Genomic DNA, 21,963 nt, shown 5'->3' with positions numbered 1-21,963 from the left:
ATGTGGGAGGAAACTGGAGCACCCAGAGAAAACCCACTGACAGCAGCCGTGGTCAGAATCAATCCCGGCTCTCTGGTGCTGTAAGGCAACAGCTCTACCGCTGCGGGATACTCTTCTGATTTCCATACACGCAGTGGCTGTTGAAAAGTGATCCGAAATAGGATTTACCAATTTACATCTAAATTATTTTTGCATCTAACTCCTGTTGAGTTCAATTAACTGAACATAAGATGTGTCTCAGCTTGAGATCTGTCTGGTATACACTGTGGTATACACATGGTATTCCACTGTGTAATCTCTGATTACGCTACATTTGAAGATGATTGTCTCACCAATTATATTGATCTGGAATTACTGACTTTTAAATTGTATTTTTCTTATAACTTGACCATATAATGTTTATTGTTACTTTTTCTGCAGATATGGAAGCCCTGGAAATGTAACAAAAGAGTACATTGAGTTTTCGGAATTCTTTTTTAAAACATATGCTGTTGGCATTCAGCAGGTAAGAGCACAAATAGGGTTTTAAAATAGATTTATGTTCCTTATCAGCATTGCAGAAACTGGTACGTTGTCTATTTTTGCATTATTGAGCCTTTATATGCATTATACAGAAACATAATTATTGCTTCATATGAGCTCCTGTTATGCCCAAAATGTTTCAACAGTCACACCCCCCCCCCCGGCTAAATTCTGCTCTAACTCCATTTACAAGTTTGTAAATGACACCACAATAGCGGGCCAGATTTTGAACAGTGACTTGACTGATACAGGAAGGAGATATAAAGCATGTTTATAATTACTTAACAGCTCCCAGAAATGAACTGTATAAAGTGTCTTCTCGGGATGAGTCACCACCTGGTTTAGCCCCAGCTCTTCCCAAGACTACAAGAAATTGCAAAGAGGTGTTGATGTAGCCCAACAGCTTACTCTGCGCTCACTCCCCCCCCCCCCCCCCCAACCTCTCCATGCTGACTCGGGAAAGCAACTAACATAATAAGATGCTGCCTCACCCGCTGTGTTTCTCCATCATTTTTGTCTACCTAACATAATCAAGGATCATTCCCTCTCACCTCTCCCATTGGGCAGAAGATACAAAAGCTTGAAAGCAAGTTCAACCAGAATCATGAACAGCTTATTTCTGACTGTTACTAGACAGTTAAGGGTGTAGTCACAATCAATCCACCTTTCTCATTGTGGCCCTTGCATTTTTCTATCAGCACCATAATGTAATAACACTATAACACTATATTCTGCACTCCCATACTTTTTTCTTCACACTGCTTATTGTACTGTACTTGCATAATGGCTTGATTGTATGATTTGACTGAATAACTCGCACAAAGTTTTTCACTATATCTTGGTACACTAGCAATAATTAACAAGATTATTAAGGGTTTGGACACGCTAGAGGCAGGAAACAAGTTTCCAGAGATTGGGGGAGTCCAGAACCAGGGGCCACAGTTTAAGAATAAGGGGTAAGCCATTTAGAATGCAGATGAGGGAAAACTGTTTTACACAGAGAGTTGAGAATCTGTGGAATTCTCTGCATCAGAGGGCGGTGGAGGCCGGTTATCTGGATGCTTTCAAGAGAGAGCTAGACAGAGCTCTTAAAGATAGCGGAATCAAGGGATATGGGCAGAAGGCAGGAACAGGGTATTGATTGTGGATGAGCAGCCATGATCACATTGAATGGCGATGCTGGCTCGATGGGCCAAATGGCCTACTCTTGCACCTATTGTCTATTGTCAATACCAATACTTTGAATGATTTCTAGTGCAGTGGTTGTTGAGTAGACAAGTGTACCGGCAATTGTTAATAACCATCTTCCCTCAAACACCTATGTGATAAATGATCGTCAATCTGTTTTAGTGGTGTTAGTTGTGAGAGGAATTGGTGATCTATCAAAGAGACAACTGCTTGTTCTTTAATTCGTAGCAACTAGCATGTTTTGCATTAAGTGGGGCAAATGGATAGGCTATCAGTTTAATGTTTTATTGGAAGGTGTACACTTGTTCATAGTACAGCATGTCCACAATATTGCCACTTTACATTGTGACTAGAGTCTGGGCCTGCAAAGTGCTGTCCAGGGGCTTGCAGTTGTGTAATATTGTTTGAATCTAATGCGCCTGTAGAAAAGACATGCCACATATGCAAAGGCTGCGGCCCACAATACTTCTGAGATTCACCACATACTTAGAGGAGCCTTAACTGAGCAGCTATCTGGCACATTGAAATCTGTTTCACTTTGCTTTTTTAGTGAAATGTAACTGTCATCCCAACTCCACTCATCCTGATGACAGGGAGATGTCTGCAGTTGTCTCCCTCTCCCCCCCCCCTTCCCACACACCATCAACCTGTGATGGTGCATCTGTGGAATTCTTCGTCACAGAAGGTTGTGGAGGCAAAGTCAGTGAATATATTTAAGGCAGAGATAGATAGATTCGTGATTAGTACGGGTGTCAGAGGTTATGGGGAGGTGGCAGGAGGATGGGGTTAGAAGGGAGAGATAGATCAGCATGATGAAATTAAATTTTACTCCTATCATTTATGATCTTATGAACCATGATCTGTCTGCCTACTCCTCATCTTGGATCTGCTGCTTACTGGAACTCGCCAATAGTGCAGCTTGTGCAGTGGCGCAGCTGGTAGAACTGCTTCCTCACAGCGCCAGAGACTCAGGTTCTTCGTAATGATGATATCCAGCACATTCACGTATACTATCCTCCCTGGCCTTATCCATAATTCTCCCATTTTTCCACATGGCAACACTGGCCTAGTCATTACATAACCCTGTAGATTTAATGATATTTTGCAGCATTTATATTTACCTCTGGTGTACTATAGGTGTTCTGATCTTCTGCAGCACTTTAACCCTAATCTCTTCTAATTCTGGCCTGTTAATGTTCATGGATTTTAAAGCTCCACCTGTGGGAAACATGGATTTAGCTGCCGAGGCTATGCACTCTAGAAATCTTTGTGTAGAGCTCTCTGTTATTCTTTGTCACAATACATTCCTTTAAACCGACTGCTCTGACTGAGCAAGCTTTTGGTCATCTACATTTCTGTGCCTTGGTTTGATAACACTCTTAAGAATCATTTAGTTAATTTTACAATGCTAAAGCACTATATAAATTGACTTATTTATCCACCACGATTTGTAAATCGAATCTGATCAAAGGCACGTTGATGTATTAGTAATGTATGCATCACTAATGCTCACTCATGTAAGCCTGTGCCTTGTATTTCTGACGAAGTACTTAATGAAGCTGAACATTGTTCCCACGGCAGGGCCTTTGCTTCTTTCACGATTGTTAAATCAAAAATCCAGAAAAGATGCTCTGAATTTTGCACCCTGCTGTTTCCACCTCCAATTTATTGCAGTGACCGTTGACGTGATTTATGTGTTGGTTAGGTATAGAAGTCTCTAACCAGTACAGGTTACACGGCTTCCTTCCTCAGTGGTCAGAGAGCATGCAGCAATGCTACTGCAAATAAGTTGTGGAGTTTCAGCAATCTTTATGTTGCAGCAGGTGCCTTGAATGAACATTTGCTTTCGGGATCAAATGACCTTGTGATCTCTAATGTGCAAGACCTCTGTTGTTCAAGTTTTTTGCATATTGTATTATACTGAGCAGCAGTTGGGCAGACGTGCTGGATGATGGTCTGTGGGTGATGTCCCTGCCACTCTATGGATCCATTGTGTTTGGCCTTAACATAATGAATGCCTTGTCTCAGATCAGTTTGGTCCAGACTTTGTTCAAGTTTGTGAAACTCTATTCATGCACAGAAAATGCAAATATTAAACAGAAGCACCGAAGAAAGTGCGAGAAAGACTTAAAAGAACGTTATTAGAAGCTGAGAGAGCACATCTATGAGTAAAATAAGTTTTCCTAAAAAGAAGGCTGACGGGTCACTTGATAGAACTTTTAAAAATTCTGAAAGGACTTAAAAGGGTAAATACAGAGATGTTTATATTTTTGGGAGGACATAAGTTTTGTGTTATCATAAAATAAGATGATCATTAATATGGTATTTTATGTCAAACTGCTTTAATCACATGAGTTGTCAAAGTGAAATAATAGTTATGTTTAAGGGGAAGTCGTATAAAGTTTTGCGGGAGATGAATAAAAGATTATGGGATGGGATAATGCGTGAGAGAATGAAAGAATGCAAACTTGGCCAAGGTTTCTATGCTGTAATTCTTACATTTTGGCATTAACAGCTACTAATTGCACTATTTTATGTAGAATTAACAGCTTTCACAATCTCTAATCAATTCAGCAAGTTACAGATTCAACATTTTTTCAAGTAATTTCCATTTTGAGAATCTGATGTTGAATCTCCTATCACTTTGTCAATGATTCTAGTTGGGCAATCTTCTGCAGCCTACTAGAATATTGGCATTAATGCCAATGTTCTGTATATCATGATGTACAGTAACTTCAACTTTCTCTGGGACAGCATTTTCTACAATTGGGTTAAGCTGTTTATTGTTGTGAAATGCATTGCAGTTCATGTTATGCAACAATGTTAAACTATCTTGGCCTGTTCCCCAACTAACTCTGACATTCCCCCAATATAAGCTGCCTTCCATCCTACATTGTTACATATCATGCAGGATGATATCCAACAATGGTGTCAAAGGGTTGATGCCATCGACATATATCTGTCGTTTCATTGAAGTTTTGCTTTCTACCACCACGCGATTTCTCCTTAATGGCACATTACAATTATTTAAGATCACTTGCCGCAGTTCTTGTATCGCGCACAGATACCTATGTTGTGGTGCAAAATGCCCAAACATCATTTACAATTGCTTAATCAAAGTAGGTAAGAAAATCCCATCAAAAAGTTTATGCTTTTTTTTTACTGCTGATGTGTTCAAAATCAGGGACAAAATGTCTACAACGAGTCAATTATGGACAATCCTAATCAAGTCCGAATCTTTGCTTGGATGTTGTCCAAATGAGGCTTCCTGCATAGCTTTAGGGAGCGGAGAATTATTTCTTAATCTTGATCTCAGAGTATTGAGGTTACCTTTTGAGATCACCCTGGCTGCATGGCTTAGTACTAAAGGTTTACTCACTGGATCACGGAATTGATAGTCACACTTCCCTGGTGAGAATAAAGTTCAGACCATAACTGCAGGCAAACATTGAGACAAAAAATAACCACAAACCTCGAATAGTTCAGCAGTGCAATACATTTTGTAAGGCAAAAAGTCAGGAAACAGTCGAAGCAGAAATTTTCACATCCCAAATGTTGTTGAAAGGTGTGCAGGGCATTGATTGAGTTATTTTTTTCTCTCTCAGGTATTGCTGAAATTGCTGGATCAACACCGTCAGAAACAATATGTTGCACCTCGTGTGCTGCAGCAAGTTCTCAACTATCTAAATCAAGGTGTTAATCACTCTCTCACGTGGAAACAGATGAAGCCCCACATTCAGGTAAGCACTATCTGAGTTTAATTTGTTTGATGTTGTGCTAAGAAAGAGAGACTGGCTACTGAGAAAGTGCCAATTGGGTTTTTCTGTAAAAGCTGAATTTCATTTTCATTATTATGAACGTAAGAATTGGAAGTAGTAGTAAGCCATTTGTCCACTTGTGTTTGCTCGATCACAGTTAATCTTTCAACCCAATGCCACCTTCAAGGAAACATTGAAAAATAGAAGTGGGAGTAAGCCATTGAACCTCATTCCACCACTCAATATGATCCTCCACACCAATACCATGTTCCCACTCTCTCCTTGTACTTCCTGATGCCTTTTGTGTTTAAAAATCTAATCATCTCCTTACAAAATATATTTAGAGATTTGGCTTCAACAGCCTAGGTGGAGATTTCCATAGGTTTATTATCCTCTGGGTAAAATAATTTATCTCCAAGGTGGGAGCGGGCAGTGTACTCGAGAGGGATGAAGCTCAACTGATGTGGGCGCAAAGAACCCTGAGGTTGAAGATGAATAAGGGACCAGTGGAACAGATGAATAATCTATAATATCCTAAAGTGTGTGCATGTAATGATTCTGCTTTGATTGGATCTTCATCACTTGATCAGCATACTTAATTAGATCATCCTGCAAACCTGTTGATGCTCTCGCACTACCAGTACCATCCTTGTTCTAATTTGGGTTCTTGTGCAGTGTGAGAATTCTCAACATTTCAATGGAAAGCAGAAATATTACATAGAGTAGAAACAGAGCTGTCGATGCTGGCTTTGAAGAAAGACAAATTGCTGAAGTAACACAGCAGGTTAGGCAGCATTTCTCGAGAACGTGGATTGGTGGTGTTTCGGTAGCTTAACATCGGCCCTTTTTCACTGATTGAGGGGGGAAAGGAGAGGAAGGCTGGAAGGGAGGAGGAACAGGACCAAGCCTGGCAGGTAACAAATCGATAGAGGTAAAGGGGTGGTTTGATAGACAGATGGTTGGACAAAGGCCAGAGATGAAAGGACAGGAAGTGTGAGATAAATGGATTGAAGAGTTGTGAATTGTGGAGCAGGAGGAAGGAATGTAGGTGGGAGGGTAGGGGAAATATAGGTGCAAGTTCAGGGGGGCACAAGGGAGAAGGTTGAGGGAATAGGGAAGGTGTGGGGGAAGAAGGGAAAACCAGATAATTCAGTGTTCATAACCCTGGGTTGTAAGCTAGCTGAGCAGAATATGAGGTGCTGTTCTTCCTGTTTGCGTGCTGCCTCACTCTGGCAATGGAGTAGACCCACAACAGAAAGGCCAGTATGGAAATGGGAAGAGGAGTTAAAATGGTTGGCAAGTGGGAGATCCAGTAGACCTTGCGTGCCAAAGGCAAGTCTTCAGCGAAATTGTCACTGAGTCTACGATTGGTCTCGCAGATGTAGAGGAGGCCACATCAGGAACACCGGATGCTGCAGATGAGGTTAGAGGAGATGCCCACGAACCTCTGTCTCACCTGGAAGGGCTGCTGGGGTCCTTGGAGGAAGGTGAGGGAGTAGGTACAGGTGGTACATCTGCGATTGCAGGGGAAAGTATCTGTGGAGGGAGTGTTTTTGGGTGGGAAGGGATGTGTGAACAAGGAGTTGGGGAGGGAATGGTCTCTGCGAAAAGAGGTGGGGATGGGAATGGGATGGTGGTGGGATCACATTAGAGGTGACAGAAATGTTGGATGCAGAGGCTGGTGGGGTGAAAGGAGAGGACCAAGGGGAAATATAACTTGTTATTCATTCTTGGCTTGTGCTTCTTTAGTCTATTCATTGATTAAGATAATTTGACTGGATGTTGGAGGTTATAGATTTTGATCTGATGATCTGATCTGATATTTAGGGATGGTCAAAATGAATGCACACATCTAAAATCTTTTATCTCCCACCCCCACCTCCAATTCTTACTTTTCTCTTTTTGTGACTATTGTTCTTACACCCTTTCTCTTGCCTATTATTAATGCAGAGCATTTCTGAAGAAGTAGTCTTCCCGCTGATGTGTTACAAAGATGAAGATGAGGAGCTTTGGCAGGAGGATCCATACGAATACATTCGGATGAAATTTGGTGAGCTTCATCAAAAAAAGATACCCGGATTTGATTGTGTTATTCTTTCTTGCTGTGCTACTAAATTCGGAGAAATTGGCAGTACCTTCTATTCAAAGCAAATAAAAACCCTGCAGGTGCTAGAAATCTGAAATAAAAGTGGAAAATGCTGAAAATTTCCAATATATCAAGCTGATTTGCAGAAAAAGAGGTCTGAGGAATGGATCTGATTCAAAACATTATTTACATATGTTCTACAGAGATGCTGCCCGACCCTTTGCGTTATTCCAGCATTTTGAGATATTTTGCAGAAAAAGAACCAGTTAACCATTGATGACTTTTCATCAGAACTCTGATAAAAGGCCATTGACCTGAAACATTAATTATGTCTCTCCGTGGACCTCCTGAATATTTCCAGTAATTTTTATTTCTTGTCCATTGTCCCAGGAAAAATGTGATTATTTACTTTTGTTGCTAAGCAAAATCAACCAGTTGCTATATTTAGCCACTGCAGTATTGGCTGCTGATTTATTACGTGAGATGAGCATTTGATCATTGATACTATTGAAATATTTTTCAGATGTATTTGAGGACCATGTATCTCCAACTATCGCGGCACAGAATTTTCTTTACACTGCAGCTAAGAAGAGAAAGGAGGTGAGGGCACACGTCCTCTGTTCTCAGTTCAGATCAGTTTTTCAACTATGTCAAAGTAACTCTTTCCTAAAATATCAATATCTTCAAGCAGTCTTATTTATTCAGCAAACCCAAATGTTTGAACAAAATCTCTATAAACTGCAGCAGTTAGATGTGGTGAATCAACAACAAGGTATACCCAATGAAAAACAATGTGGTAGATGGGTACATAATTACATTTTGCACGACTTGGGGATAATTCCTGTATCATCTTTATTCTGAGCAGATACTGCTGGTACTTGCAAGCAATTAAAAAAAGTGCCAACATATATCAAAGCAACAAGATCATACCACTTAGAGGTGACAATAATTGGTGAGAAGAGGAAGATGGGGGGCCTTCCCTGATAAAGGAGTGTTATTCCCCAATCTGTTGTTCAACTCTGAGTGAGATTGGTTGAGAGCATGCATGCCCGTTCCACGATATTTATTGGTAGTGAGGGAGTGGAGTGAATCTTTATAAAGGGGAAGATGAGATTGGAGGTTTGGGATGTGATGATATTGTACTTTATCAAACAATCATTACATATTTGCATGCAGCCTTTAAAAAATTGTACAAATAATATAGATCAATTAATTCAGCAACATAATCTAGGACACAATGCTCAAATCCCATTTTCTTCACATGTGTTAATGAAGATGCCAAGATTTGTAATTTCTAATTAATTCTAATGTAATAGTAATTCTCCTAGTCTACAATGAACCACTTCAAACTGATTTGTTTCTTGTAGGTTTTGCCAAAGATGATGAGCTTTTGTTACCAGATCTTGACAATCCCAAGTGAAGATCCTCGCAAGAAGGATGGAGCACTACATGTCATTGGGTCCCTGGCAGATATCCTGCTTAAAGTAAGTGTGAAAAAATTGGAGAGCATTCTATTGAACTTCCTTTGGTGTAGGCAGTACAAAACAACAGTATTAGGTGTTAGTAATTGATGGGTGTGATGGACTTAGTTAGCTGAACTTTTTCAGGACAAGTGTTGAGCTCCTGGAGTAGTTTGCAGACCAGGGGAAAGAGCTGAGGATGAGTCTTTCATGGAACCAATGTGGATATCTTGAGCCAAATGGCTTTTGCCTGTAATGCAAGTTTCTGGGAATTCAGTGGCATTTACAAAAAGGCAGGTGCATTATTGTTGGAAATGAGGAGTGACTTTGTTTGCTCCTATCTTTCTTGGGCCATGATCTATCATCATTCACTGTTTTGGTCCGAACATGTTGCTTATCTGGGGATTCCCCATGATTTTAATAAAGTCAGCATTTTCAGGCAAGTTGGGGTAATGTTATTTAAACTAACACAAAGTAAATAATTATTCTCAAAAGTTGGTAATATCGTCCCTGAAATAGTATTTATTTGTGTTATGTTCAAAAATTCCAAGCTACTCGCTCATTCCAACCTTAATGAGTGTATCTGATCTTTCGAATTTGGAGACCCTCTTGTTTCACAAAGAAAAATTACAAAGTGCATGCAATTTGGTTTTGCTGATTGTGCATGATCACAGTGAATGGCTCGATGAGCCGAATGACCTCCTCCTGCACCTATTGTCTAGTGTCACTCAGTTTTGGGTATGATTATGGGTAGTAATGAATTGTGCAAAAAATGTCACACTACATTGTGCTAATACAACAACGATATTTGAGGTAAGAAATTAGATTTTCCTTCACATAAATTCTAATTTTAAACTCCCTGTATTATTTTTAACTCTAAAAATGATGCCTGCATACTGATCATTGACCTTGGCTGCTCAGTACTATAGTTCAATATAATATACATCTCCCTGGACTTTGCCCAACAGTGAACAGCAGATTATAAAAACTTTGTTCTAAACTCGTTTTGGAAATCCTCATTCTTCACTCATTTACCACATGGGTTGCTACTCTCGGGGCCGGACTAGTCATGTATTTCATAGTGTCCACCAGAATTACATCTTAAGATTTTTGAACTCATTTCAGGGAACAAAGGAACCTTTCATTTGCTCAGCAGAATTGTTTTCAAGTCCAGATTTTATGCATGTAAGGTCAATATCCAACCTAAGCGAAATAATTCCATTCTCTGGAATGTTATTTTCACAGTTATTTTGAAGTATTGTACATTTTTCCTCATCTGGTAAACTAACTTTATGCTTAAACCAACAGAAAAATATATACAAGGGACAAATGGAGTTAATTCTTCAGAGCTATGTATTTCCACTCTTTAACTCTGAATTGGGCTATCTCCGCGCAAGGGTAAGAATACGTACTATGTTTCCGTGATTATTAATCTTCTCCTCCTCCCTGCTTTGTTTTCTTGGAAGTGCTTTTGGCAATTATGTAGTCTACACTTATAAGCAGGAAATGCTTCAAAGGAAGAACAGTTAATATGATCACAGACTTGCAGCAAATAGAGCTACGTATTCCAGTATCTGTAAAGAGTGGTTAACATTTGAGGGTTCCTTGAAACTGAGTAAGATGACCATTTTTTGGTAATTAAGATTTAAATAGGCCAGGCAAGAAAGTGAAGGTTGAGGCTAAGGTTAGATCAGCCATGTTCTTATTAAGAGATAGTTGAAGATGGCTGTATGAACAACCCCTGCTCCTGTTTCTTAATGTTGGATATGGAGGTCTGTTTCCTTTATTTGAGGATACAAGGTGCTTAATTCAAAAGACACATCTGTAAATTTTATATTTATAATGTGTAAGAAGGAACTGCAGATGCTGGTCTAAACCAAAGATAGACACCAAAAGCTGGAGTAACTCAGCGGACCAGGCACCATCTCTGGAGAGAAGGAATAGGTGATGTTTTGGGTCAACACCCATTTATATGTCATGTATAAGCAATTTAAGGAAAACTTCACTTCCTGGTTTTTAAATTCCATCTGCAGAAATATCAGAATTTGTTTCCTTGGGCTAATACTCAGAACCAAAATGCTACAGGTCCTAACTGGAGTACAAGGTGATGCCTCCTCTCCTTTGCTACACCCAGTGCAGTTTCTCACGCTGCTTTGATATTAAGATATCGTCAATCATATTATCTTATAATGCTGTCAAATTCAACCAGCATTTGCAATTCCTTCCTGTACATTAGGTGCAATACTTTAAAGAGATTTACTCAGATAAATGGAATGGGTTGAATTTTGTATGGCAGCCAGACATTTTAACCTCCCATAGCAGCAGCCAAACCTAATTTTAAATGAACGTTGATGATTGTTAGTTTGTCTACTGAACAAGCAGTCTTCATTTGACATTCAACAAGCAGTTTGATGTGAACTGTTCTTGCACTAATACTATGCTCTTTCATTGGTAGAAATGTTACTGGATTTGAGAGTATATCTGTTGGCATGCTGTCATCATGTTGTCTGTGTGCTTAGAACGTCTGGATTCTATAACCAGACGCAAATCACTGGGTTTGATAAAACTGTCAGTCTCTTGGAGGTGTAATCCCTCCATTCTCTGCCTGTTCATGTGCTTGCCTTAAATATTGCTGTTATATCTGCTTCCACCACCTCCCTCGGCACTGCATTTCAGGCACCTACTACTTTGTGTCTGTGTGAAAAAAAAAGTTCCCCAAATCTCCTTTAAACGTTCCCCCTCTCACATTAAACCTATGCCCTCTAGTATTTGATATTTCGCCTGCGCAGAAAATGCGGACTATCTACTCTTTCTATGTCACATAATCCTAGATACTATCTGCTCGCCCATCAGCCTCTGGCATTCCAGAGAAATCAATCCTAGGCTGTCCAATAGTCCAACTATTCCAATAGTCTCTAATCCAGGCATCATCCCAGTGAACCACTTTTGCACCCTCTCCAAATGTGGCCAACTCAAAGTTTTATACAGCTGCAACATGACATCCCAACTTTTATACTCAATCACCTGACGGATTAAAGGCAAATGTGCTGCGTGCCTGTTTTACCACTTGTGTTGCTACTTACCAAGATCCCTCGGTATAATGAGTGGCGGTCTTTTGTTAAATAATTCAAATGAAATATTGTTCTGCATTTTTGTGAAATATTTTACAAATTTGTGTCTTATAAAACCGAAATCGATATACAACGTATTTAAAATCTACCATTCAGAATTCATAAATTGGTTATTTGCAGGAAAGCATTGCACTTTTCACATCCTTGACATTTTAAAAACTACTATGGGTGAGGAGATTAAATTACATTTACTGATTATCAAAGGTCATAAGTAATGGGAGCAGAATTAGGCCATTCGGCCCATCAAGTCTACTCCGCCATTCAATCATGGCTGACGTTTCCCTCCCTCCTACCTCATTCTCCTGCCTATTTCCCATTACCCTTGACACTATTTAATTTAGCTATTATTTAGTTTAATTATTATTAAGCTATTCAAGCGTAGCCACTGTTATAAATTATTAAAAGTTTTCAACTGTCAATTCCACCTCGGGGCCCAAAATGGCCAGTGCTTTAACTGCAAATGTTTTTTTTAATACAATGCAATCAATTTCTAATAAAGCTGATGACATTAATTGTTTCTGACATGGTTTTTAGGCATGTTGGGTTCTTCATTCGTTTTGCAAACTGAAGTTCACAAATGACCTCAATTTACGAAACGCAGTTGAGTTGGTGAAGAAGAGTTTAATTGAAGATAAAGAGATGCCAGTCAAAGTTGAAGCTGCCATAGCTCTTCAGTCATTTATAAGTAATCAAGATCAAGGTGAGTTGAAGGGAGAACTTGCACAAAAGTGTCTGCTGTGATCCTTGAAAACCGTTTCACGTGTTCTTTCATCTTCTTGACCGTGGACTGGTTTCCATGAAAGCCAAGCTGCTTTATTTCATTATGGCCAAACAATGTCATAGAGTTATTCAACAGAGTACCAGGCCATTCGACCCTGCTTCACCATGCCAACCAAGTTGCCTACCCATGCTAGTCTCATTTGCCTGCATATGGTAAACTAACACTATCGTTGGTCCTGTCTAAATGTCTTTTAAACGTAATTCTACCTGCCTCTACCACTTTCTCTGGCAGCTCGTTCCTCATACCCATCACTATCTGAAAATGATTTAGACCATGACTTTGACTTGATTAAATTAGTTTCCAGTTGTCCATAAAGAAAGATAGAGAGCCGTCCTGACCTACCATCTACTTCATCGGAGACCCTCGCATTTTCTTTAATCGGACTTTACTGGACTTTATCTGAAACAATATGTTATTATTCCCTTTATCCTGTATCTGCACACTGTGGACGGCTTGTTTGTAATCAGGTATAGTCTTTCCGCTGACTGGATAGCATGCAACAAAAAGCTCTTCACTGTACCTCGGTACATGTGACAATAATAAACTAAACTCATCAGGGCGGTATTGCTGCACTGAAGTATCCTGTGCCAGAACACTTTGTTGGAAATGATTATGGGTCTGAGTAATCTCACTATTGTGGCTGAAGTTTAAAAGAGTGCAGCGACCATTACTCCATTCACAAACCTGGTGAAAACACTTTATGATTAGAAGCCAAAAAGTTACGACTGGTCCATTTAGAACGTGCTGAAAAATACTATATGTTGTGCTCTCCTTTTGTTTGTTCTAACAAGTACTGAGATTTACTGTTTCCTGTGATTTTTGGACCTGACAAATTAGTGCCCAAATGGCGTGGGGAATGAAGTGTTGATTGCTTAATTTGGTTTCATGCTGGCATTTCCATCCATGATTGATATTGTACAGCAACTGAGTTAATATTTACTGTGAAAGTACATTAATGAGGGAAGCTTGTGTTGACTAGAGGTCGGCTAGAAAATTGAGTAGCAGACTTAACATTGCTATTCTCCTTCATCTTAGATATTTACTTAAGGAGCTTTTGAGGCAGATATAAGGTCTCACAAATATGTTCTATTGGGCAGCATCAAATGGAATTGTCCTGTTGGTCATCTAAATGGAAGCAGTGCAACAATATCTAGGAGGAAGAGGGGCCAAAAACAATAAACTGACTAAACACTTTGAAGCTAACGCTTTGATATTTATCTCCCAGCTAAATTATATATAAAGCACTCAGTTAGACCAGTGATGCAAGAGCTGCTCCACGTTGTCCGTGAGACGGAGAATGATGATCTCACCAACGTCATTCAGAAGATGATATGCGAATACAGTGAGGAGATGACCACTATTGCCGTTGATATGACGCAACATTTAGTAAGTACATACTAATAGGTATGATTTATTTGTGACAATAAATAGCCTTAACCCAGGGAAATGTGCACACCATCCTGGTTCAGGTTTCCAGGGTAGCACGGCTACACCATCTGACATTGCTTGGATGAGTTAAACAGAAGGAATCTTTTGCAGTCTCAGCTGGATATCATAGAAAATTTGTGATACAGGAGGTGGCTAATTGTCTCATTGCCAGAGAAAATGAACTATTTGCCTAATCTCACTTTTCAGCCCTGTTCTTCAAGTACACATCTCAGTACTTTGTAAATATAATGAGGGTTTCTGCCTCGCCTGCCTCTCTTTCAGGAAGTGAGTTCCAGACCCCTACCATCTGTGGGTGAAAGAAGATCCATACTTCCTCATTAAAGCTTTTACCTGCTACTTTAAAGCTTTGCCCCATTTATTTGATACCCCTACTCGGACACATAGATCCTTCTTCTTTACTCTTTCTTTAGATTTTACTTTAGGCTTTAAAGATACAGTGTGCAAGCAGGCCCTTTGGCCCACCGAATCCGTGTCGACAAGCAATCACCCCATGCACTAGCACTATCCTACACACGAGGAACAATTTACAATTTTACCAAAGCCAGTTAACCTACTAACCTGTACGTCTTTGGAGAGTGGAAGCACCCGGAGAAAACACACGTGGTCATAGGGAGAACGTACAAACTCCATACAGACAGCAGCCGTACTCGGGATCAAACCCTGGTCGAAGGCATTGTAAGGCAGCAACTCTACCACTGAGTCGCTGTGCCGCCCCAAAGGTCTTGCCACCTTATATTTCATATATTTTAGCCTATCCCATTAAACTTTCTAGCCCTACCAATATTCGTAGATATTCTCTACAGCGCAATCGTATCTTTCCTGCATTGTAGTGAACAGAACCGCATGCAGTGCCCAAACTAGAGTTGCGTACAGCGGTGGTAAAGCTTTCCTACAGCATATTGCAGCTAATAAAGGAAGCATTCCACATGCCCTTTAATGGTGTAATTAACAAGTCTTGCTACCTTTTGAAGATCTTTGAACATGTACTCTGTTCCTTTGTACTGCCCTTTGTACCTTAATATCAGTCCATTTATTGAAAATTCCCCTGATTTATTACAGCTCCACAAATGCATTCCCTCAAGCTGGACTGAATTCCACTTGCCACTTTTGAAGACAACAAAGTAGTGACACCACCTGGCTGGAATGTGCATTGTGGCTGCTGAACTCACATCAATATCAGTGCCCCATGGTGTTTTCTTGTTTTGCAAATAGCTGGAGCTACAATTCATAGCAGTATTTGTATTCAGGCCAGATGCCCCTCTAAACTGAGAGCCAATACTCCTGAACTTGCATTTGTTTGTTTAAGGTATTCCCACTGCCCTTTGCACTTCTTCAATTATACAATCAACTAAACGAAGCATTGATCTCTATAAAGTAATATTGGTGCTTGCACGTTTCCGAACAATTTTTGACAAAAGTTTACGAATAATTGTTTTCCTTCTCAGGCCATGACATTCAGCAAAGTTCTTCAGAGTGATGCTTATGAAGAAGTAGAGGATAAAACAGTGATGGCAATGGGCATCCTGAACACAATAGACACGATCTTGACTGTGGTGGAGGATCACAAGGAGGTCAGTAGGTTCACAAAGAGTTTGATAAAAAGCATGTAAACTTAAGATGCTCAGCTTCATCTCATGAACCATAGAAAAGCCCACACAGCAAAACCACCTATTTATTATGTAGTAACAGCCTCCCAAAACTGAAGCAAGTCTGGGACACCCTTATATGGAAAGATCAGTGGAAAAGGTCACTGGCACTGCAGATGAGATTTATGCTTATTTTCTTTGAAGGTTTTTGAGAGATACATCAGAGAAATGGGCAAATTGGCCCATCGAATTCACGTTGACCATCGATCATTGTTCACGCTAGTTCTATGTTAACCCACTTTTACATCCACTCCCTACACAATAGGAGCGATTTACATAAAGGCCAATTAACTTACAAACCTGTACGTCAGGAGAAACCCATGCAGTCAAAAGGAGAACATCCAAACTCCATACAGATGGCATCGGAGGTCAGCATTGAACCCAAGTCTCTGGCACTGAGGCAGCAGCTCTACCAGCTGCCCCACTTTGCTGCCCAGTGAACTGGGAGTGCAAAGTCCATAGGAGCAAACGGATGCAAAAGTGAACAAGGTTAAGAGAGATGTATTTACCTTGAGAGTGAGATGCATGTTTCAGGACCAGGAAATGAGGAACTTGGGTATTCCTATGTTGATTGATTGTTTATTGTAAAAATAACTGAAGGTAATCTTGATTGGGTGAGGTGAAAATCATAGACTGACATTTTTTGATGAGCAGGAAGTTGGGAGATTGAGACCAGAGGCATGTTGGAAAATAGGTGAGAGGAAGATGAAAAGAGAATTGTGCGAGGAGATGAGTGCAAGAGAATGAGAAATAAAGAGAAACAAAGAAAGTTGGGGGAAAGTCATAAGCTGCAGATGCTTGGACATTGAAATAAAAAGAGCTAATTTTGGAAATACTCAGCAGTCAAGCAATTCTGTTAAAAGTGAAACAAAGGTAATATTTTAGTTAAAATGCCCTTCATCAGAATTCAAAGTATTGTGGGGACTTGACTTTACACTCAACATATATGTACAAATCCTGGCAGGAACTAAATTTAAAAGTACAGGCCACAGAGGGCAGTGGAGGCCAAGTCACTGGATGGATTTAAGAGAGTTAGGTAGAGCTCGAGGGGCTAGTGGAATCAAAGGATATGGGGAGAAGGCAGGCATGGGTTATTGATTGGGGCGATCAACCATGATCACAATGCATGGCGGTGCTGGTTCGAAGGGCCAAATGGCCTCCTCCTGAACCTATTTTCTATGTTTCTGAAACAGTCTAAAAAGAGCTGCATCACTGAACTAGAAGGAAATAATCAAGCTCAGTGGTCTAATTGAATAAATGGCAGATGGAGTTTAATCCAAACAAATGTTAGGTGTTGTATTTTGGCAGGTCGAATGTAAGGGGAAAGTGTACATTAATGGAGAAAACCCATAGCAAGATTGAAGTACAACATGATCTTGGGGTCCAAGTCCATAGCTCCCTGACTGTGGCAACATAAGTAGATAGTGGTATGTGTAAGAAGGAACTGCAGATGCTGGTTTATACTGAAGATAGACACAAAATGCTAGAGTAACTCAGCAGGTTGGCAGCATCTCTGAAGAGAAGGAATGGGTGATGTTTCTGAAATGTCACCTATTTCTTTTCTCCAGAGATACTGTCTAAACTGCTGTTACTCTAGCATTTTGTGTCTATTTCAGATAACTTGGTATGCTTGCTTTGATGGTTGGGGGCTTGGGGCATTAAATATAAGAGATAGGATGTCACGTTACAACTTGATAACATTTATTTTGGCTGCATTTTAATATTTTGTTCAGTTATGGTCGCCCTAATACAGGAAGGATGTGGCTTTATGGACGATGCAGAATGCTGTCTGAATTAGAAAGCATTAGCTGTAAGGAGGATGGACAAATTTGGATTGTATTCTTCGGAGCATCAGTGATAAGTGAGGACTTGATAGAAGTATATAAAACTATGGGAGGAATATATAAGGATAGACTGTCGGAATACTTTTCTAGGGATGAAAATATAAATAATTAAGATGTTTGGGGCAAGTTTGTGGTGTGTCTAGATAGAGTGTGGTGTGTGCCTGGAAGTCACTGCTGAGGTAGAGGTGGAAACAGGAACGATAGTGGTGTTTAAGAAATATTTAGATAGGCACATGGATATGCGGGGATTGGAGGAGTCTGGTTGACATGCATGCAGAGGAGATTAATTTAACTTGGCATGTTAGGCATAAACATTGTGGGCAGAAGGGCCTGTTCCGATGCAGTACTGTTCTATGTTCCTGGGAAAATGACAGTCATCAGGTGGCATACCTGATGACCGTAGATAGATGGTGCCATATCACAGCCAGTTCTGTTTTTTTTAATTCAAAAATACTCGTAGCTGTACACTAGCCAAATAAAAATCATTCTGCCAATTTGTCTCCAAAGCAAAAGCTCAGTTGGACTCACTGCAGTACGCTGATCTTGTCTGCAGCGGATATTTTTCTGCTATCAGTTCCCTCTGATATATTTGATAATGCTTTATTCTACAAAGTGAGAAGTGGTGGACACTTTCTCTTTTCCTTGCCCAGCTTCCTCCCCCTCCCGCCCCCCATCCCTCCCTAAATCCTTTAAGATCTACATCACCGAGAGGCCATAATGTGACCTAAATTCCTGAGCAGCCTATTTATTAACCCTTGGTGGTAAACTTGAATATCCAGAGTTAATATTATATATAAGAAAGAAGAAATTGTGGAGGGAAGTTTTTACGGTTGACATATGACCTTTGAGTCGTAATGGTCTTGCCTGATTCTTTATTTACTTTTGACAATGCACTGAATAATTTGTCATTGTAAAATGATCTTCCCTCATTGCCCACTATAAAAATAAAAAAAAATTAAAAAAAAAGTTACCCCGCATATCTCCTTTAAATTTTGTCCCTCTCATCTGAAAGCTATCCCCTCTAGTATTTGATTTTTCCATCCTGGGAAAAAGTTTTTGACTGTCTACCCTATCTATGCCTCTCATAATTTTATGAACTTCTATCACGTCACCGGCATTCTAGAGAAAATAATCCAAATCTGTCCAACCTCTCCCTGTAATTAATAGTCCCTAATCCAGGCATGTACAAAGTATGCTGACTGTCTCTAATTACTCCATTCTCATCCAAATGGAATAAATCCTATCCAATAATATCCTCTCCAATCACTTCCCTACCACTGACGTGAGACTCACCAGCCTATAATTTCCTGGATTCACTCTACTTCACTCCTTAAATAAAGGAAGGACATTCTCTATTTTTCTATGCAATATTTCTTTAAATTACATATTTAAATCTCTATTTGTCGTGCTCTATATTTATTGATATTTTTCTAACCGTTTTGTAATCTCAGTGCGAACAATCTCAGGATAGATTTATTAATTAATTGGTGTAGAAAATAATTTGATGTTGCAACTCAGCCCAAAGCCTCCATTCTCAGAGGAGGTTTTAAAGAACTTAAGGATTCGTGAATAAATACATGCTGCTTTCTTTTGAGAGATTTCATTGCTATTTTTAGTTTTAACTTCTTAATTTCGAACTTTAAATTTCTGGCAGCTATATTGCGTAAATAGCACGGTACCTCACTCATCTGCATGAGTAACAGTTTACTTTAGATTAATACTAAGCATTTTCCCTCTATTTCCTTCCCATCCTCTAGATTACACAGCAGCTGGAGGGAATCTGTTTGCAGGTCATTGGACTAGTACTTCAAAAACACGTAATAGGTAAGTGTACATTTTGGTTTTTTTTTGTTGAAGAAATCTAAATATGGCCCTCATAAAGTTGTGCAAATGTTTGTAATTCTCAGAACATGCACATGAGTATAAAATTCAAAAACACATTTGCACACATATTGTGTCATTCGTCAACTGTCTCAACTGATTTACATCTAAAGTATTGTCTCTGTGAGGTTTTATTATTGTTGTAAGGTAAGAAAAGGCAACAGACAATTTGCACATAGCATTGTCCCACAGATGGCAATGAGATCATAATTAGATCATTGGTCAGAGACCAGATTGCAAAGCAGTGTTTATTCCAGCAGCACACAATTACATGTTATATTTTCTCAAAAAGAAACACGAGGACAACTATTTCCTAATTGTTTCATATCACAAGGAAGTGTTTGGGAAAAGAAAGTGTAATTCTTGCATTTGGAATGTGATTGAATAGGCAAGGTTTAGGCGAGGCTAAAAACAGCACTTTGGGAACAGGCAAACTGGAGGAACATTACCTCATACTTTGCTTGGGTAGCTTACCACCCAATGTATGAACAGAACACATTTTAGGTATAACCACCACCATTCCTTTTTTCCTTCCCTCTCTTTCCTATGCTTCCCACCGTGGTACGCAGCATTCCTCTTCTCTCCTTATCTGACACTATTTAGTCTCCTTTTCATCTCTTGACTTTGCCCACCTATCTGCCAATTGATACACCCCTCATCTGTATCCACCTGTCACTTGCCAGTCATGGTCCCGCACCTACTTCTTTTTCCGCTTTCCTCCCCTACTGCAATCAGTCTGAAGTGGAGTCACGACCCGAAATACCACGTCCATTCCCCCTAGAGATGCTTCCTGACCTGCTGAGTTACTCCACCACATTGTGTTTTACTCAAGATTCCACCATCTGCAGTTCTTTGTGTCGCTAGCTTTTAGACCACTTCATTTAAATTTGATATTGATTGGCCAGAACCTCAGACAAACTCTCCTTCTTGTCTTCAAAAAAAGAGCGGTGAGACCTTTTATGTCCACCCGAGAGAGCCGGGTGGGGTTGTGGTTTAACACCTTGCTGAGGTCCATCTTTCATGAGGTAGTGCTGCCTTGGTACAGCACTAATATTTCAGCATAGACTTTGTACTGCCTTTCTCGTAGTATGAAATTCTGTCATTTTGCTGTAATTTAACTGTGTTGAATTCTTTAATTGGTGGAATACTATGCATTACATCTTCCTTTATGAGGTTTCTTAAACCATAATGTCTGGGTTTTTTTGTTCTAGAATTCTATGAAGAAGTTCTCTCTTTAGCATACAGTTTAACGTGCCAAGTAATCTCTCCTAATATGTGGCAACTACTAGGTGTCCTTTATGAAGTTCTTCAGCAAGACTGCTTTGAATATTTTACAGGTATTCCCAGTTATTCCTTTGGTCTTTTCGCAATGGCTACACGTTGCAATGAAAACATGACTGTAAATGTGTAATTGTCTTTGACGTAAAAACGTTCAGTGAATCCTTGCAAATTTAGTTTCAAGGTTATGTTACGCTGCTGAACTTCACAACATCCCAGTGCTTTACCTATATTTTACAATAAGATTGCCGTTCTCATAGAATATTGAGAGAGATTTTGGGTCAATTTTTAAAGAAAGAGGTAAGATTTTTAGTCCATTAATATTGCTCATCCTGTTGTACAGCTTAAATAGATGTCGGAAATATTGCTCTGGGGCAAATTAGTTAAGGGAAACAGATTCTCTTCCCTTCAATACAATAGTGAATCAGTTGGATTTTTAATGACAATCCAATAGCTTCATGGTCACCAATGACAATAATATTTTTTTTAATTTCTGACTATAAAGGAACTGACTTCAAATTTCCATGATACATGATGTGTGAGATTTGAACCTTTCTCCAAGTCCAGGCATCTTATCAAGTCGCATTATTGCCCTTCCATTCTACAAAGCAAGTTTAAACCATCAGATAGGCATAAAATACATCTTAACATCAGTTCTAAATGATATATTTTGTAAAGGAGGGCCCATTGACATTCAGAGTAGCACCACATCCTGTCTGCAATTGATAAATTCACTGTTTACCTGAAACAAGCACTATGAACATGCTGATCAGCTAAAGTATAAAAATAGCATTGAATGTACAGTAAAAGTGTGCGTGTAAGCTGAAAGTGAAAAATGTCATTTGCATGAAATCTAAAACGAGTAGAAAGTATCCCAAGTTTGCAAGTTGCTATTTTAAACAATGATCTCTCTGAATTAATATTTTCAACATTTATTTC

At 39.6% G+C, this 21,963-nt stretch overlaps 1 protein-coding gene across 1 annotated transcript in view; it reads left to right on the top strand.

Moving 5' to 3' along the window:
* The window catches only part of ipo8 (importin 8), a 75,597-nt gene that overhangs the window by 34,602 nt on the left and 19,032 nt on the right, over window positions 1-21,963 (top strand). Inside the window, exons 8-18 of the mRNA XM_033037706.1 lie at window positions 421-505; window positions 5,316-5,450; window positions 7,419-7,518; window positions 8,078-8,154; window positions 8,922-9,038; window positions 10,323-10,412; window positions 12,680-12,845; window positions 14,152-14,312; window positions 15,821-15,946; window positions 19,623-19,689; window positions 20,958-21,083. Coding sequence (XP_032893597.1) covers window positions 421-505; window positions 5,316-5,450; window positions 7,419-7,518; window positions 8,078-8,154; window positions 8,922-9,038; window positions 10,323-10,412; window positions 12,680-12,845; window positions 14,152-14,312; window positions 15,821-15,946; window positions 19,623-19,689; window positions 20,958-21,083 — 1,250 coding nt within the window. The remainder of the gene's footprint in view (window positions 1-420; window positions 506-5,315; window positions 5,451-7,418; window positions 7,519-8,077; window positions 8,155-8,921; window positions 9,039-10,322; window positions 10,413-12,679; window positions 12,846-14,151; window positions 14,313-15,820; window positions 15,947-19,622; window positions 19,690-20,957; window positions 21,084-21,963) is intronic.

Source organism: Amblyraja radiata, chromosome 19 (assembly GCF_010909765.2).
Source record: "Amblyraja radiata isolate CabotCenter1 chromosome 19, sAmbRad1.1.pri, whole genome shotgun sequence".
Lineage (NCBI taxonomy): Eukaryota > Metazoa > Chordata > Chondrichthyes > Rajiformes > Rajidae > Amblyraja > Amblyraja radiata.
Note: the sequence above shows the minus strand (reverse complement) of the source record. Positions and strands in the feature narration are given on the sequence as shown.